An 18,102-nucleotide genomic window follows, 5' to 3' on the forward strand; every position below is an offset into this window, starting at 1 on the left:
ATTGTTTTAAACTCAACCAAAAGTAGAGATATTTCTAATATTTGGAACCAAAAGAATTACAAGCATAGTGGTGGTGAATTTTCGCATTTCTTAAGTCTATGTTCCTGTGTCTGAATATAAGGATACTTGTGTGTACATAAAAGTGTATGTATCCGTGAATTAAGGTATGTGGTCATTTACTTATTCTCCAAGTAACAGGTGGTGGGAGGCGGGGGCTGGAGCATGAGCAGGATGCAAAAGAATCTAGGAAACCATAGCTGCCTCTATGATCTTATGGTATACATGAGTCTCTACAGGGCTGGTTATCTACGGTTGTATGTAATGTAATTCAACTATGCCACAACTACCTACACACTTGGGAATACTCCAGATGTTAGTTTCTTAGTTGGCTAATTCTCAGTACGAAACTGGGGATGCAAGCCCTCACAGACCCTACAATTTAGACATACTGCTCCCAGCTGCCTCTGACCAGAGTCCCGTAGTCCTTAGTTACTGTAAAAGAAACCTGTAAAAATGCCTCAGGAAATAATAGAAAGTTGCCGCCCCAAGTCTGTGGGATGCTGTTCTGCCTGAGATAACAAACACAGTGTGTCATGTTCCCAAGGGAATTTTTTTTTTTTTTTTTTTTAGCTTAGCGATAGTTACAGAATGTAGAACTTTTGCCTTTGTACTCTAGAGATGACCTCACCAATGCAATCTGCCCGGAGCGTTTTGCAGTTCCAGGCCCCTAGAAGCAGAACGACCAGGCCCCTGAAGCAGAACGACCACCTCACTACCATCGCACCGAAACCAGACGGAGACGCCAGAAGGGATAAGATGATCAAGAAAGGAAATGTCATAGATGACCTAATCCCTAATCAGCATGATCCAAGGCCCTGGGATCCTTACCCTGAATTTTCACCCTTTTAAAACCCTGCTTGTAAAGCACGGTGGAGTTTGGGACTTTTGAGCATTCGCTCCTGCTTCTGGGTGGCGCCACAGCAATAAATAGCCTTTCTTCGACTGCGGAAGCTCCGTGTCGGTTGTTACTGGCTTGCCGCCCATCGAGCGGACGAAATGTCTGGTTTGGCTACAAAGGTTGCACTGGATGTCCTTTAAGATTGCTTCCAGCTCTAAATTCCACAATGCGGGGATTTCACCCGACGCATGCGGCCAGATTAATTCGGGTCAGGAGTAAAGTAGATAAATTAAGTCGTCCAACCAACATACATTTATTACAGTTACGGATTATGTTTATCTATGTAAATAATAAACTATTTTGGTGAACTCCCGCCTGTAAACGCCAACTTCCTCGGTTCAGCGATTTTTTTCGAAGCTTCCCGGAGACCGGAGGCCGCAGATCACGTGCCAGTCAGCGCCGGGGGTTGCTATGGAACCCAACACGGTCCAAATCGGAAGTGGTCCTTGAAAATGACTTTCCCAGGAAACTTATATTGGAAAAAGAATACCATTCTAATCCGCCTGTTCTTAAAATCAAGCCCTAAGTAGAGATACAAACGTTCACTCCCAGCACAGCAAACCCTGCCTCTCCTCCTGAGGGGAGAACTTCTCCTCCCGCAGCGGCAGCAGGGAGCGGAACCAAAACGCGGAGGGCACGGGTTCCCCTGGGAGCTTTTCTGCGCGGCGAACCAGACCCCACCCCCGCGGGGTTGCCGTGGAGACGGAGCCAGCGGTGTGGATGCAGAGAGGCGCTAAGGCTGGGCCTTTTCTGTCCGTCTGGGGAAGAAGCTCACCGAACCAACTCCCAAGATGGTTAGTGGCTCTGAACAATGAGGGAGGAGAACTTTGAGTGGATCCTAGACCTGGAGATCGGAGGTTCCCAACACACTTTGGGTTAAGTCTAGGAGTGTCAGCGGAGGATGATCTCCCTGCCCTACCCACGTTCTCACGGGAGACGAGGATGCGACTGTAAACACCTCGATGCTTTCTTCCCTCCCGCTTCTCCACTTCACGTCTAGGCTGCGCGTGGGATGGAAAGCAGACCAAGGGAAGACTGAGATGAGAGAAGCTGCGCCAAAGCATCTCCTACCCCGCTCTAATGAATTGATAAAGAAGATAACATGTAGTAGCTGTTGGGTTCAGCCCAAGTACAGGGTGATGGCCCTTTTAGTAAAATAGTTGTTACAAAGAGTTTGAATGGGCTTCCCTGGGGTTGGTTGTTAAGGGCTTGACATGCAAATCCTGGAGCTGTTACTCTGAGTTTAAATCTGACCATCGGAATTGGATCATACAGCTGTCTTTGTTGCTTCTTTCACAGATGCTTTCAAGGGCCAAGCCTGCTGTAGGCGGGGACCTACCGCACGCTGACAAGAGAAAGAAGAAAGGTAGGAAGATTCCAAAACTAGAGGAGCTACTTTCACAAAGAGATTTCACTGGAGCTATTACCCTATTGGAGGTAATGTCCTAAGAAGATTGCTTCTTAGGAGGTGAATACCAGAATATGGATGAATGCTTGGGTGAACGCTGGTTGCATTCCAACGTTGTGCTGTTGGAACAGGTGTATGCTTTTGGGGGGGGGGCTTCCTATAAATCGAGTGTGGCACAGGTTCCAGATTCCGTGTTAACGATAAACCTGATTAAAGATGAACTAACAAGATCGGCTTACTTCTTAAGGGACGCTTTTAATTATGTCTAGTCCCACTGATGGTGAATTCAGCTAAAACTCTGGAGGGACATTGGATACAGTATCAGTTCACACATTGTTTATCCCAACCCCTGACCAATTTATGATTTATTCCTCTTATATCTTATAAAATTTGAATCATTTGAATAATACTATGGTGCTTCATGCTTGTTGCCTAGAATACCCTATCTTCAGAAAATATTTCAAATCTTTATGGCAGTACTTCTCAGCTTCTAATATGCATCAGAATCACTTAGGGTACTTATTAAAACATACATTCCTCGACTCCTGCCTTAGGGGTTATGGTTCTTTCTTTTTTTTTTAATGTTTATTTACTTATTTTTGAGAGAGAGCAGAGGAGGAGCAGGGGCGGGGGGGAGACAGAGAATCCCAAGCAGGCTCCATGCTCCACACAGAGCCCATCGTGGGGCTCCATCTTATGAACCGTGAGGTCATGAGCTGAATCAAGAGTCGGATGCTTCACCGATTAAGCCACCCAGGCACCCCAGGGCTTCTGATTCTTTACAATATGGTGCTGTTCAGGAACCTGCATTTTTGTCACGTAGCCCAAGTGCTTCTGACGTAGATGATCCAAGGACACTACACCTTGAGAAACTGCTTTGTGGGAATCACATGTTATAGGAGAATGAAGGAGCACACCAAACAGTGAAGAGTTGAAGAGTTTTGACGGCATAGCCCAGTTGTGTTTTGCCAGTCATTTCTCCGAATTACTACTCCAGCTACCTTACTTATAATCTATCAACAATGATTGTTTTAGTGAGCTTTATGTATTTCTCAATCTTCCACGTGTGGTTCTATGTTTCTTACTAGCTCTGATATTGAGCATCTTGTTTGACTTTTTTGGTGTCAGCTTTCTCATCATTAAAGTGGGGAAGTTGACTTGGAAGGACCTTCTAGCTCTGTAAGTCAGTGGACTAAGTGGTAGGTATATGTCTAATTTTTGTCGGTCTCTATTTCTCTTCTCTCTTTTTAGACAACAACCACATTTCCCTTACTGTGTAAACTTGCACTACTTTTGGGTTGTCAGGGAGACTCTGCTCTGTGCTTACATTCTTAGGTGGCCTGTCAAGTGCCATGAGGTATGGGAATGGGAACTGCCATGGTTTGCGGTGAGGAAGTCTCATGAGCTTTCCTTTGGCTCCCGATAATTCCTGGGGCAAATTCAGGAAGACTTCAAATAAGAATGTCTTCAGACTTAAGGCACTGTACTCAAATCCACAGCATTTTGCGAAAAGAAGATTTCTAACGTATGGAATTAACTATAGGAGTAAGTTCTTACCCAGACCAGAAAGTATCATTGGATGTCTTCATCTTGTCACAGTCAAGGCACCCAATATTCTGTAGCAGTGATCTGCAGATATGTGTCGGCTCCCTATTTAGTTTTTTTTTTATCCATGTTTTTGGTTTATCAGCCCGTAGAATGGAAAACTCTCACCTAACCATGGGAGTTCAGATTCCTCCTTCAAAAGCCTCATTCATTTCCTCGAAAACAGGACTTTTGTTGCCTGGGGAATTCACATATATTTTCTCACAATGGACAAAAATGAGGCCAGGCTTCTGAATATCCTTAATTCTCACAGGTCATGGTAAACCTGTTCAAGGGTTACAGAACGATTTACTGATTCGTTCTCAGCAGAAGGTCATAACCTATCAAAGATATACGTGTGCACTAACGGGATAGGCTTGAAGTGTGAGTTTGAATGCGTAGAGCATGGAGGGTGAGAACACAGGCGTTGGAGTCAGTGGGCTGTGACAGTCCCTGCTGCTACCTTCTCTGGCTCTGGTAGCCTTGAGTTCATTGCTTAATCTCTAACTTTCAGTTATTTGGCGTTAGATACTTCGCGTAATTCTTGTGTTCCTTAATATGTCCCAGACATGTTGGGATTCTGCTTGGGATTCTCTGTCTCCCTCTCTCTCTGCCCTTCCCTTGCATGTGCTCTCTCTCTCTCTCGCTCCCCAAAATAAATAAATAAATAAATAAATAAATAAATAAACAAACAAACAAACAAACATTTAAAAAAAAAGAAAAATGAACGTGAAATATTTGAAATTATGCATTTCTTTCAACTGGAAATATTAAGTGAACGAGAAATTTTCATCTTGTGAATATCTAAGAAATAATCTATCTGTGTTATAGTTTTCTTGGATAATATAGAAGTCAAACATTAACATTCGTTTAATTCCTAACCTTGAAAAGAATTGGGAAGATCATGTGGCTATATATGTTGTTTCAGTATAGCCTGTTTCAGTTGCTATGTAACAATAATTGTTCCAGCCTTTTGATGATGCCTCACAAAATAAATAAAATTTAGATTCTGATAGTTATTGCATCATTTAAGAAATATACAGATACATTCTCTGTGACAATTAGAAGGTAATTGTGCTGAGTTCCTTAGGTATATAGACTTAATTAAATGTTATTGTCTTGCTTCTGTTACTTTCAATTTCCTATTGTTCATCCGTAGCTTAACATAGCAGTTTTTTTTTTTTTTTTTTTTTTTTTTATTTATTTTTGGCACAGAGAGAGACAGAGCATGAACGGGGGAGGGGCAGAGAGAGAGGGAGACACAGAATCGGAAACAGGCTCCAGGCTCTGAGCCATCAGCCCAGAGCCTGACGCGGGGCTCGAACTCACAGACCGCGAGATCGTGACCTGGCTGAAGTCGGACGCTTAGCCGACTGCGCCACCCAGGCGCCCCCATAGCAGTTTTTTTAAACAGAGGGTTTATTCAAAGCTTTTCATGTTTCTTGTTTGTTCTGTTTTTCTGTTTTTTTTTAAATGAAATTTTAACCTGAAGTTCAAACGGCATGTTGGGGAACAAGAAGAGGACACTAATTTGTGGATTGGATACTGTGCTTTTCACCTGGGTGACTACAAGAGAGCTTTGGAGGTTAGTAAAAAAAAAAAAAAAAAAAGGTATGGAGCGCCTGGGTGGCTCAGTCAGTTGGGCATTGACTCCTGATTTCAGCTTCAGGTCATGATCTCACGGTTGGTGAGTTCAAGCCCCATATCGGGCTCTGCACTGTCAGTGCAGATTCTCTCTCTCTCCCTCTCTCTGCCCCTCCCCTGCTCATGCTCTCTCTCTCTCAAAATAAATAAATAAAACTTAAAACAATTTTTAAAAATTATAACAGAAGGGTTTTGAAAAAGTTATTAAGCTCTGTATTACAATAGTTCATGCTCTTAGTAAAATCCAAACAATACAGAAGGGAACAAAAGAAAAAGAAAAAGTCATCCTATCTCCCTTTCCCAATTCTATTTCTTTGTTAACAGAGGCAACTATTGGCTCTTGTTTGATGTATTGCTTCATAAATCTTTTATATGTGTTCAAGTGTATATACTTATATACATATATATACACACACATATATATATCTTGTTTATTCTTTGCTTTTGCATATATACTAGTGAGATTCTTCAAATCTCCCTTAGTATTTCTTAAGGAAAGCTTCAGGAGAAGAAAAAACCCTTTTGATAAAATTTCCATGATGCTTTCCTCAAAAGTTCATTTTTATTTTTCTTGGTTCATTTTAGATAAGAAAGATTATATTATCTTTATATTTCTGCAAGTGCAGTTTTGAAAGTTGTTTTTCTTTGTCATTGTAAACAGTACCTACCTAAAATTTTTTTTTTTTTAACGTTTATTTATTTTTGAGACAGAGAGAGACAGAGCATGCACAGGGGAGGGTCAGAGAGAGGGAGACACAGAATCCGAAACAGGCTCCAGGCTCTGAGCTGTCAGCACAGAGCCTGACGTGGGGCTTGAACTCACGGACCGCGAGATCATGACCTGAGCCGAAGTCGGCCGCTTAACCGACTGAGCCACCCAGGCGCCCCTAAACAGTACTATCTAATGAGCAATCTATAGGATTATGAATCTAGATAAAATTTTAGATGCCATTAGTCAAACAGTTTTTAAATCATAAATGAAATTGTTTAAATACTTATCACATATTCTTACCCCCAAAATGTAATCTAAGGTTATTTTAAAACCTGCATAACCAGAATGAAAGTGTCCAAGGTCAGGTAATGAGGTAAGATGATGAACAAAAACAACAGGGGCGCCTGGGTGGCTCATTCAGTTGAGCAGAGGACTCGATTTTGGCTCAGGTCATGATGTCACATTTCATGAGTTCAAGCCCCACATCAGGCTCTGCATTGACGGAGCCTGCTTGGTATTCTGCTTCCCTCTCTCTCTGTCCCTCCCCTGCTCTCACATGCTCTCTCTGTCAAAATAAATAAATAAACTTTAAAACAACAAAAACTGGGGTGCCTGGGTGGCTCCGTTGGTTAAGTGTCTTACTTCGGCTCAGCTCATGATCTCACAGTTTGTGAATTTGAGCCTCATATTAGGCTCAGTGCTGACACAGCTCAGAGTCTGGAGCTTGCTTCAGATTCTGTGTCTCCCTCTCTCTATGCCCCTCTTCCACTCGCAGTCTGTCTCTCTCAAAAATAAACATTAAAAACAGCAACAACAACAAAATCAATTAGGGCAAAGGGAAGATATGAAAAAGACAATAGAGGCTGATGGTATTTTTGAAAGGTATAGGGAAAAGATGGGGTGCCTGGGTGGCTCAGTCGGTTAAGCGTCCGACTTCAGCTTAGGTCACGATCTCGCGGTCCGCGAGTTCGAGCCCCGCTTCGGGCTCTGGGCTGACGGCTCAGAGTTCATGCTGTGTTCATGACACGTTCATGCTGTGTCTCTCTCTGTCTCAAAAATAAATAAACGTTAAAAAAACAAAAACCAAAAAAAAGGTATAGGGAAAAGAGAGTAGCCCATATGTAGTAAGAAAAAGAAACAAAGGAATCTGGTAAAGACTGGTAAATAGGGTATATGGAAAATGTGGTTGACAACGTAAATCTCAGAAGGTGCACTTGGCAGGAAAAAAATACCTTTTTCAAATATAAAGCCAGGGGGCACCTGGGTGCCTCAGTCGATTAAGCATCTGACTCTTGATTTCAGCTCAGGTCGTGATGTCAGGCTTGTAAGATCAAGCCCTGTGTCAGGCTCTGCCCTGAGCTAACAGCTCAGAGCCTGCTTTAGATTCTCTCTCTCTCTCTCTGTTCCTCCCCTGTTTGAGCTTGCATGTGTGCATGCTCTCTCTCTCTCTCTCAAAATCAATAAATAAATGTCAAAAAAATAAAATAAAATAAAATGTAAAGCCAAATGGGGCCACCTGGCTGGCTCAGTCAGTAGAGCATAGGACTCTTGGATCTCAGGGTTGTGAGTTCGAGCCCCGTGTTGGGTGGGGAGTCTACTTAAAAATATAATAATAAGGGGCGCGTGGGTGGCTTAGTTGGCTAAGCGTCCGACTTCAGCTCAGGTCACGATCTCACTATCCGTGGGTTCGAGCCCCACGTCGGGCTCTGTGCTGATGGCTCAGAGCCTGGAGCCTGTTTCAGATTCTGTGTCTCCCTCTCTCTGACCCTCCCCCGTTCATGCTCTGTCTCTCTCTGTCTCAAAAATAAATAAACGTTAAAAAAAACATTAAAAATATAATAATAAAATAAACTCTTAAAAGAAATAGAATGTAAAGCCAAATAAACTAACCCAGAAAACAATTAGAACGAAACAATATTTATAGTATATTAAGATTATCAGATTTTAAGTTAACCAAACCTATATATTTCTTATAAGGTAGCTTTTATGTTTAAAGTTTATTTATTTATCTTGAGAGAGAGAGAGAGAGAGAGAGAGAGAGAGAGAGTGGGGAGAGAGGGGGAAACAGAGAATCCCAAGCAGGCTCCACCCTCTCAGCCCAGAGCCCAACTCAGGGCTTGAACTCACGAACCATGGGCTCATGTCCTGAGCTGAAATCAAGAATTGGACCCTTAACCAACTGAGCCACCCATGTACCCATTTTTTTTTTTAAGTTAGCAAAAATAAAATATTTTAGTTACTTTAAATTTTGCGGTTTGTTAGCTCATGGATCAGTGTTAAAAGGGGGGAAAAACCAGTTTAAGATTGTGTGCACAACAGCCCACGTGGGTAGGATTGAGCTATAGCTTCAGTATGTAACCTTGAAGGTACAGAACAGTTGAGAAGCATATAGGATTCCCTAAATGTGAAGTTGCCCAGTCTCAGTAAGAAATCCTATTCCTTATAAGAAGAATGGCTCATCGATTGCTTTACGGCTGAAATGAGATCCCTGCTTAATGTATATTTCAGGAATATGAAAGTGCAACAAAAGAGGAAAACTGCAATCCTGAAGTCTGGGTGAACCTAGCCTGTACCTACTTTTTTCTTGGAATGTATAAACAAGCTGAAGCAGCTGGATTTAAAGGTAAAATGGCCCCTTTTAATATCTAGTATTATCACTAATGGTAAGAGTTATTTTGGAGATTTTAAAACTTATTTAATTCCTTTTTCTTTTTTTTTTTTTTAAGTTTATTTATTTTGAGAGAGAGAGCATGTGCTTGTGAGCGGGGGAGGGGTAGAGAGAGAGGGAAAGAAAGAATCCCAAGCAGGCTCCGCACTATCAGCGCAGAGGCAAACACGGGGCTCAAACTCATGAACCGTGAGACCATGACCTGAGCAGAAATCAAGAGTCAGACGCTTAATGGATTGGGCCACCCACGAGCCCCAATTCATTTTTTACTGAGGAAAAACCAAGTACCATGATAAAACTAAAAACTAACTAACTAAAATCAAAAAATAAATAATAATTAAGAAAAAGAAAACTAAAAAATAGCTTTATTCTTCAAAGAATATTGAACCTTAGCAATTTTACTTTTTTTTTTTTATTTAAAAATTTTTTTTTTTTAACGTTTATTTTTTTATTTTTGAGACAGAGAGAGACAGAGCATGAATGGGGGAGGGGCAGAGAGAGAGGGAGACACAGAATCAGAAGCAGGCTCCAGGCTCCGAGCCATCAGCCCAGAGCCCGACGCGGGGCTCGAACTCATGGACCATGAGATCGTGACCTGAGCTGAAGTCGGACGCTTAACCGACTGAGCCACCCAGGCGCCCCAGCAATTTTACTTTTAAAGAGAGAGTTAATCTCTGTGGTGCTTCCTCTCCCCCACCTCCCCAGAGGCTGAAAAAAAAGGATGAGGGAAGCAAAAGAGCAAGTTATCTTTCTTAAGCCCCACTATGGTAGGATGTTCATGTTATTGTGGGAATTGGTGTAGTTGTTTAAGCCCTTATGGATGTGGGTTTTATAGCTATTTTCCCTGTTTCTCAATGAGAAGCCAAGTAATTTCCGCTTAAAGAATCCAGACTTATTTTCGTTTGCTTGACCTGTCCTGACAGCCGTCTAAGAAGAACTGGGCATCAACTTGCAAATAAGAATTGGGCAAAGAGAACCAGGGGTGGAAAGATGAAGAATAATGACAGTATGAATCAAGTTAAATTCAGTGTTTTATTATTTTATGTTTCAGAAAGAGAGCGTGAGCGGGGAAGGGGCAGAGAGCGGGGAGGACAGAGGATCCGCAGCAGGCTCTGCGCTGAGAGCAGAGAGCCTGACGTGGGGCTCGAACTCACGAACCGTGAGATCATGACCTGAGCGGAAGTCGGATGCTCAACCGACTGAGCCACCCAGGTGCCCTGAATCAAATTAAATTCAAAGAAATGTAGAGAAAGGGGGGAAAGGAACATTTGTTATGAAATTTGTTAGGGAAGAATAACAAATTTCCAGGGTAGAATTCTTAGAGAATTAACTGATATATACATATTTAGGAGCAATTCCAGCTCAAATTCATGGACACTGTGGAACTTGAAGCCTTTCTTGATTTGTACCCAAACTGTTTCCCATGTACTAATGTAGTTTTTCTTAATTTTGTTATAGGGCCTTTAAGTCACTTATTTTATCTCATGTTTCTAGATTTTATCTGTGAGAACAGTATTAGACACATAGAAAGTGATCAAGGTAGCTGTCCTTCTTTCTGTATAAATTTTTTTTTTTTTAACGTTTATTTATTTTGAGACAGAGAGAGACGAGCATGAACAGGGGAGGGGCATAGAGAGAGGGAGACACAGAATCTGAAACAGGCTCCAGGCTCTGAGCTGTCAGCACAGATCCCGACGCGGGGCTCGAACTCACAGACCGTGAGATCATGACCTGAGCCGAAGTCAGACACTTAACCGACCGAGCCACCCAGGCGCCCCTAAATTTTTTTTTTAATACATTGAAGTGTCATTTTTTTTCCTGTAAAGAGATACAGGGTTAGGTATCTAGGATTAGGAAAATTCTCCAACAGTGCAGAGGAGATTTGGAACTCGAAACGTGTTAACGTTTTCTCTTGGTTGGCTGTTTCAGGGTGGCAGATTATCATGCTAGATCTATGGAGTAGAGATCGGGCTAGTATTTAAGAAACTATGGCTGTATAATTGTGGAAAAAGAGATTTCAGAAGGACTTGACAAAGAACACTGGGAAGCACAACTGAATGAGAGTGGATTCCTACATGACATGAGATAAACATAGCTGTTTGTTTCCAGTGTTTGATCAGTGTGTGGACAGCACGGCGGTGGCTGCTACCAGAATTGTGTGTGCTGTGCTGTGGGTCACCATCATAGAATCCAGTAGAACAAGTGCTGGGGAATAATAGAACCTTACAATGTTGTTTTCCCGGTTCTTGATGCTGTTCCTGCTACTGTAAGTAGAGAACAGGCTAAAATAATATATATCATAGTAGAGACATATCATGATCACGTGTGTAGGATTTGGGAAGTTTTATCTTTGTCTCATGGTTTGTTTTTTTGTTTTAATTTTTTAACGTTTATTTTTGAGGCAGAGAGAGACAGAGTGTGAGCAGGGAAGGGGCAGAGAGAGAGGGAGACACAGAATCTGATGCAGGTTCCAGGCTCCGAGCTGTCAGCACAGAGCCCACTGTGAGGCTCGAACTCACAAACTGTGAGATCATGACCTGAGCTGAAGTTCGACACTTAACGGACTGAGCCACCCAGACGCCCCTGTCTCATGTTATTCTTGCAGGGGACTAAGTGCCATTGACAATTAATAAGTAGCTTGAACTTTTTTTTCTAGCTCCAAAAAGTCGACTTCAAAATCGCCTCCTCTTCCACTTGGCTCATAAGGTATTTATGTTCTTGTTTCACACTTTTTGTTTTTAAAATATTTTTTCTTTCTTATTAAAAACAATGGTGAAAGATAATTTAAAATTTTTTTTAAGTTTTATTTATTTTGAGAGAGAGAGAGAGAGAGCATGCAAGCGTGTGCAAGTGGAGAGTGGCAGAGAGAGAGAGAGAGAGAGAGAGAGAGAGAGAGAGAGAATCCCAAGCAGGCTCTGCACTGTCAGCACGAAGCCGGATGCAGGGGTCAAAATTACAAACCTTGAGACCGTGACCTGAGCCAAAGTCCTCTGACTGAGCCATCCAGGTGCCCCTGATGAAAGATAATTAACTAGAAATGCTTGTTAATGAATTTGTAGAACAAATAGAATATAGGTGTTAATTTTATAAGATTTTCTTCCCCTTAATGTTCTTTACCCTACTAATTTATTAAGAGATGTTAGATCTTAGTTCTTCTTAAGTAGCAGTCATTTAAGATTAGTTTCTTTCTACTGTCTCCTATTGTCTCTTGGAAGCACACTCAAAGACACCTTGTCTTAATTTCTAGAAATACATACACACTTTTCAAAATTACCTTATAGCAATAATTTTGGTCATCATCATAAAATTTTTTTTTCAAATAATTTTCCATATTAAAGAAGTTACACATTAATTCCATTAGATAAAATGTAAGTAAACAAAAATTGAAAAAGGAAATAACATCTACCATATTTAAAGCTAACTACATTTCAATCTTTTGGTATATTATATCTCCTTTTAAGATAATTATTTTTTGTATGCATATTTATATATGCATTTCTTTGCTTTGCAAGAGTGAGACTCATGTTGAATATATATTTTTATATTCTTCTTTTTTTTCTACTTATCTTTATACTATGAGCATATCCTTGAGGCACAAATAGTCTTTAAGACTGTGACTTTTTAAAATGTTTTTTATAAAAAACATTTCATTGTATCATGTATCGTAATAATTTTTTTAACAATTCGTAGTTATTTGACTTTTAGATCATATTTATGTATTTATTAAAAAATTTTTAATACATTCCATACCCCATGATCCTCACAAGTGAACTCCTTAATCCCCATCACCTATTTAACCTATTCCCCCATCCACCTCCCATCTGGTAACCATCATTAAGGATCTGTTTCTTTGTTTGCCCCTCTCTGTCTTTTCTATGCTCGTTTGTTTTGTTTCTGAAGTTCCACATATAAGTGAAATCATATGGTATTTGTCTTTCTTTGACTGACTTATTTTGCTCAGGATAATATTCTCTAGCTCCATCCACATCATTGCAAATGGCAAGATTCCATTCTTTTTTATGGCTAAGTAATATTCCATTGTAAATATATACCATATTTTCTTTATCCATTCATTAGTCAGTGGGCATTTGGGTTCTTTCCATAATTTGGCCGTTGTAGATAGTGCTGCTATACACATCAAGGTGCATGTATCCCTTTGAATTAGTATTTTTGTATTCTTTGGGTAAATACCTAGTAGTGCAATTGCTGGATTGTAGGATAGTTCTATTTTTAACTTTTTGAGGAATTTCCATACTGTATTCAAAGTGGCTGCACCAGTTTGCATTCCCAAGAACAATGTAAGAGGGTCCCCCTTTGTTAATATGCTCACCAGCACCTGTTGTTTCTTGTGTTGTTAATTGTATGAGAACAGCATACCCTGATACCAAAGCCAGATAAAGATTCCACTACAAAAGGCAACCGCAGGCCAATATCCCTGATGAACATGGATATAAGATTTCTGAATAAAATACTAGCAAACAGGGGCACATGGGTGGCTTAGTCCATTAAGTGTCTGACTTCGGCTCGGGTCTTGATCTCGTGGCTCGTGAGTTCGAGTCCCACGTCGGGCTCTGTGCTGACAGCTCAGAGCCTAGAGCCTGCTTCAGATTCTGTGCCCTCCTTTCTCTGTCCATCCCCCATTCATGCTCTGTCTCTCTGTCTTTCAAAAATAAATAAACATTAAAAAATTCAAAAAAAAATACTAGCAAACCTAATCCAACAGTACATTTAAAGAATCACTCAGCACAATCAAGTGGGATTTATTCCTGGGCTGCAAGTGTGGTTCGGTAGTTGCAAATCAACCAATGTGATACACCACATTAATGAAACAAAGGGTAAGAGCCTTTTGATCATTTCAATAGATACAGTAGAAGCATTTGATAAAGTTCATCATCCGTTCATGATAAAAACCCTCAACAAAGTAGGGTTAGAAGGAACATACCACAACATAATAAAGGCCATGTATGAGAAATCCACAACTAATGTCATTCTCAACAGGGAAAAACAGAGCTTTTCTTCTAAGGTCAGGAATAAGACAGGGATGTCCACTCTTACCACTGTTATTTAACATAGTACTGGAAGTCCTAGCTTCAGCAATTAGACAACAAAAAGCAATAAAAGGCATTCATATTGGCAAAGAAGAAGTAAAACTTTCACTATTTGCAGATGACATGATATTCTATATAGAAAACTTGGTTAAAAAAAAAAAAAACCTAAAAGATTCCACCCAAAAATTGCTAGAACTGATACATGAATTCAGTTAAGTCGTAGGAAACAAAAATTAATGTATAGAAATCTGTTGCATTTCTGTACACCAAAAATGAAGCAGCACAAAGAGAAATCAAGGAATCAGTCCCATTTAGATTGTTTTATTTATTTTTCCATTTAGATTGTTTTAATTTTAATTACAAAAATGTTATTCTGAACATCCTAGAAATGAGCTTATTGAGTTAATTGAATTTGAACAACTTTAAAGATTTTCATTGATATTGCTAAATTATTTTACACATCACCCATGGGCAATATATGAAAATAATTGGTGCATTTAAAAACATCACACTGTAATTATCTATCTCTCTGTTTAGTTCTTTCAGTTTTTGCTTTACATGTTTTCCAGACTGTATCATTAAGTGCATACAAATTTAGAATTCTTATATCCATCTAGTGGATTAAAACATCATTATGAAATGCCTCTCTTTATCTCTAGAAATTCCTCTTCACGTAAAGTCTACTTTGTCATATTTGTATATCTACACTGGCTCTTTTTTGTATAGTATTTGTCTATTATATCTCTTGACATACTTTTAAACTTTCTATCTTACTGTGTCTTTATGTTTTAAAAGCATTTTTAATGTTTATTTATTTTTGATAGAGAGAGAGACAGAGTGCAAGTAGGGGAGGGGCAGAGAAAGGGGGAGACACAGAATTTGAAGCAGGTTCCAGGCTCTGAGCTGTCAGCACAGAGCCTGATGAGGGGCTCGAACCCACAAACCAAGAGATCATGACCTAAGCCAAAGTTGTATGCTTAACTGACTGAGCCTGACTCAGGCTCCCCATGTGTCTTTATATTTTAAAATGTCTCTCTTATAAACAGCAAATGAAAGCAATAAAAAGACATAGAAAAAAAGAAAAGGGAGAAAGAAATAGGAAGAAGAAGGAAGAAGGTGGTTATTAGCTGTGACTTAAAGGTTTTCCGTTGTCAAGTCTATGCCTCCAGAGGCTGTTTTCATTCTTTCTCTGAAGGAGACAGAAGAGAAGATAAGGAACTGAAGAGAAATAGGGAGAACAGAGAGACAAGGTGGTTGAAGGAGGAGTTAAAATCTCTGTACCATAGGTATTGATTAACTGTTCTCTAATATGAATCTTTTCATGTGTTTTTTCCTCTGACAATTTTAGTTTAATGATGAGAAGAAGTTGATGAACTTTCATCAGAATCTTCAGGATATCACAGAAGATCAACTCAGTTTGGCCTCAATCCACTATATGCGATCTCACTACCAAGAAGCTATTGATATTTATAAGCGAATACTGCTAGATAACAGGTCTGTGCCCTTTTATTCTACTCAGAATCTCATTTTGTTCTTTTTTTTTTCCTGGAAACAGTTTGGCTGAGGACCCAGTATGGTTTCGATCTATTATCACCATGGGTTCAAATGTGTTTGGCTAATAATCTGGCCACATTAAGAACTCCTTATTCTCCAGATCAGGATTTCTCCACCTTCATTTCGTTATCACCCTTCCAGAGAGCCTTTTTGGACTTCTTTTCCCCAGCCACCTTCTCATGAAATATTAAAACCACAGATATACCGTGTGTCCATTTACATCTCAAACGTATATCTATGCTTTATACTTAAATGAGTACGATTTTCCATTTCTTCAGAAGAATTCTTAACTCCTGTTGAAAATGCATGGTCTAAATGTATCATTTCAGCATTGTATTACATCGTAGGTAACGTTTTGACAAAATTAGAAATAAACAGGGGCGCCTGGGTGGCGCAGTCGGTTAAGCGTCCGACTTCAGCCAGGTCACGATCTCGCGGTCTGTGAGTTCGAGCCCCACGTCAGGCTCTGGGCTGATGGCTCGGAGCCTGGAGCCTGTTTCCGATTCTGTGTCTCCCTCTCTCTCTGCCCCTCCCCCGTTCATGCTCTGTCTCTCTCTGTCCCAAAAATAAATAAAAAACGTTGGAAAAAATTAGAAATAAACCATTCCCGAGAATTAACATTCCAACTTTGATCACTGACCATGTGGTCTCTCTCTCACTTTCCCAAATGTCTCACCCACCTGCTGTCTCTCCTTTTGTTTTACCTGCACCCCAGCCATTTCCCCCTCCCTCATCGAGTCTGCTTCTTGTGTGTCAGTCCCCTGTACCGCATGTGCTCATTTAGTTTTTGCCCAGTACGTTAGTTTCATTTTTTTTAACATGAACGAGTAGGAGTTGAATGTTTCCCTTTCTCCTTTCGTTGTCATCTTTCATTCTACTTAAAACGCCCAAATATTACAGTACAAAAGAAAAATATCACACTGATGGTATCTTGGTTTCTTTCTTCGAAAGGCAAATTCAGGTTTTCTCCGCCTGGCTGTCCATTTTTTACCATTAAAAAAGTCTTTGTCGTTTGACAACATTTCTCTGAAGTAGACTTCAACTATTAACCCTTATTCCTTTCACCTAATAGGGAATACCTTGCCCTCAATGTGTATGTGGCCCTGTGTTACTACAAGCTGGATTACTATGATGTGTCTCAGGAAGTTCTGGCAGTTTACCTTCAGCAAATCCCTGAAAGCACCATCGCACTCAATCTTAAGGCCTGTAATCATTTTCGCCTTTACAACGGCAAAGCAGCTGAGGTAGTGATGGAAATTTGTTTTTAATTTAGTTAATTCCAGTTTGACTAGCCCTATACTTTCTGGGTCAGTCATAAAACTCTGTTATAATCTGTTAACTCGTGATTAATATCCCTTTGTCATTGCCAGGGTGATTCTATAAGAACCAATTATATAAGTATTTATATTGATTAGGTATTCTAAAAAAATGTTGACTTCTGAATTCTGAATGTCTACTATATTGCAGATGATCCTTACCTAGATGCTTTACATTAACTTAAAGATGTCAACACCAAACACTTCTGCTTCTTCCTCTAAAATAGGTTTGTGGCTGTGTGGTTCATTATCGCCAGCATGTAAATCACATCACAAACCTAGGATTTCCATCAGTCTTTTTCTTCCTCCCCCATCTAATTGTCTACCACTCCCTATCAGTTCTGCATCCTGGATATCTCTTTGATCTATCTCTTCTCCTCTGCCACTGCTCTAGTCTGGGCACTCGTCATCTCTCTTATCATCTTTCAATAATTTCCCTGCCTCTAGCCTTGTCTTCTCCAGTTTAGCCACCGACATTGTTCCATACACCACACTCTGCTGCTCTCAGAGCTTTGCATATAACATTCTCATTTCTTGGAATGCCTTATTCTACTTGGTACAATTCAGCATCTCTTGTAGGGTCATCCCAAGAGGCAATACTGGTAAGCATTTTATAAATACTTAGAAATTGTGGGCACCTGGCTGGCTCAGCCGGTAAAGAATGTGACTCTTAATCTCCAGGTCATGAGTTCAAGCCCCACGTTGGGAATGAAGCTTACTTAAAAAAAAAAACAAACAAACAAACAAAAAAAAACATTAGGGGCTCCTGGGTGGCTCAGTCGGTTGAGCCTCCACCTCTTAATTTTGGCTTAGGTAATGATCTCACGGTTTCATGAGTTCAAGTGCTGCATGGCCTCTCCACTGACAGTGCAGACCCTGCTTGGGATTCTCCCTCTTTCTTTGCCCCTCTGCCACTCACACTCTCTTTGCCTCTCTCAAAATAGATAAATTAATTAAAAAAAATTTTTTTAATAAAAAAAAGAAATTTAGAAATTGAGTTACTTAAAGGCACTATGCAAAATGCTCGGTATATATTATTTATTTTCCCTTATCCTGTGGATAAAATCTGTTATAGCATCTTTTTTTTTTCAAAATTTTTAATGTTTATTTATTTTTGAGAGAGAGACAGACAGAGGGTAAGCTGGGAGGGGCAGAGAGAGAGAGAGGGAGACACTCTGAAGCAGGCTTCAGGCTCTGAGATGTCAGCACA

General features: G+C 40.3%; 1 protein-coding gene across 4 annotated transcripts in view; it reads left to right on the top strand.

Annotated features, from left to right (window-relative positions):
• Positions 1 to 661: 661 nt before the first annotated feature.
• IFT56 (intraflagellar transport 56) overlaps positions 662 to 18,102 on the top strand; it is a 48,848-nt gene continuing 31,407 nt past the window's right edge. The window contains exons 1-7 of one of the 4 annotated variants that reach the window (XM_019452903.2): positions 662 to 1,752; positions 2,258 to 2,395; positions 5,443 to 5,535; positions 8,815 to 8,929; positions 11,631 to 11,680; positions 15,371 to 15,516; positions 16,649 to 16,820. In XM_019452903.2, the coding sequence (XP_019308448.1) occupies positions 1,750 to 1,752; positions 2,258 to 2,395; positions 5,443 to 5,535; positions 8,815 to 8,929; positions 11,631 to 11,680; positions 15,371 to 15,516; positions 16,649 to 16,820 (717 nt within the window). In that variant the 5' untranslated portion in view covers positions 662 to 1,749. Of the gene's footprint in view, positions 1,753 to 2,257; positions 2,427 to 5,442; positions 5,536 to 8,814; positions 8,930 to 11,630; positions 11,681 to 15,370; positions 15,517 to 16,648; positions 16,821 to 18,102 lie in introns of those variants that run through there. The other 3 variants (XM_019452905.2, XM_019452906.2, XM_019452907.2) reach the window with 3 other exon arrangements.

Source organism: Panthera pardus, unplaced genomic scaffold (assembly GCF_024362965.1).
Source record: "Panthera pardus isolate Hobbes unplaced genomic scaffold, ASM2436296v1 HiC_scaffold_8, whole genome shotgun sequence".
Classification (NCBI taxonomy): Eukaryota; Metazoa; Chordata; class Mammalia; order Carnivora; family Felidae; genus Panthera; species Panthera pardus.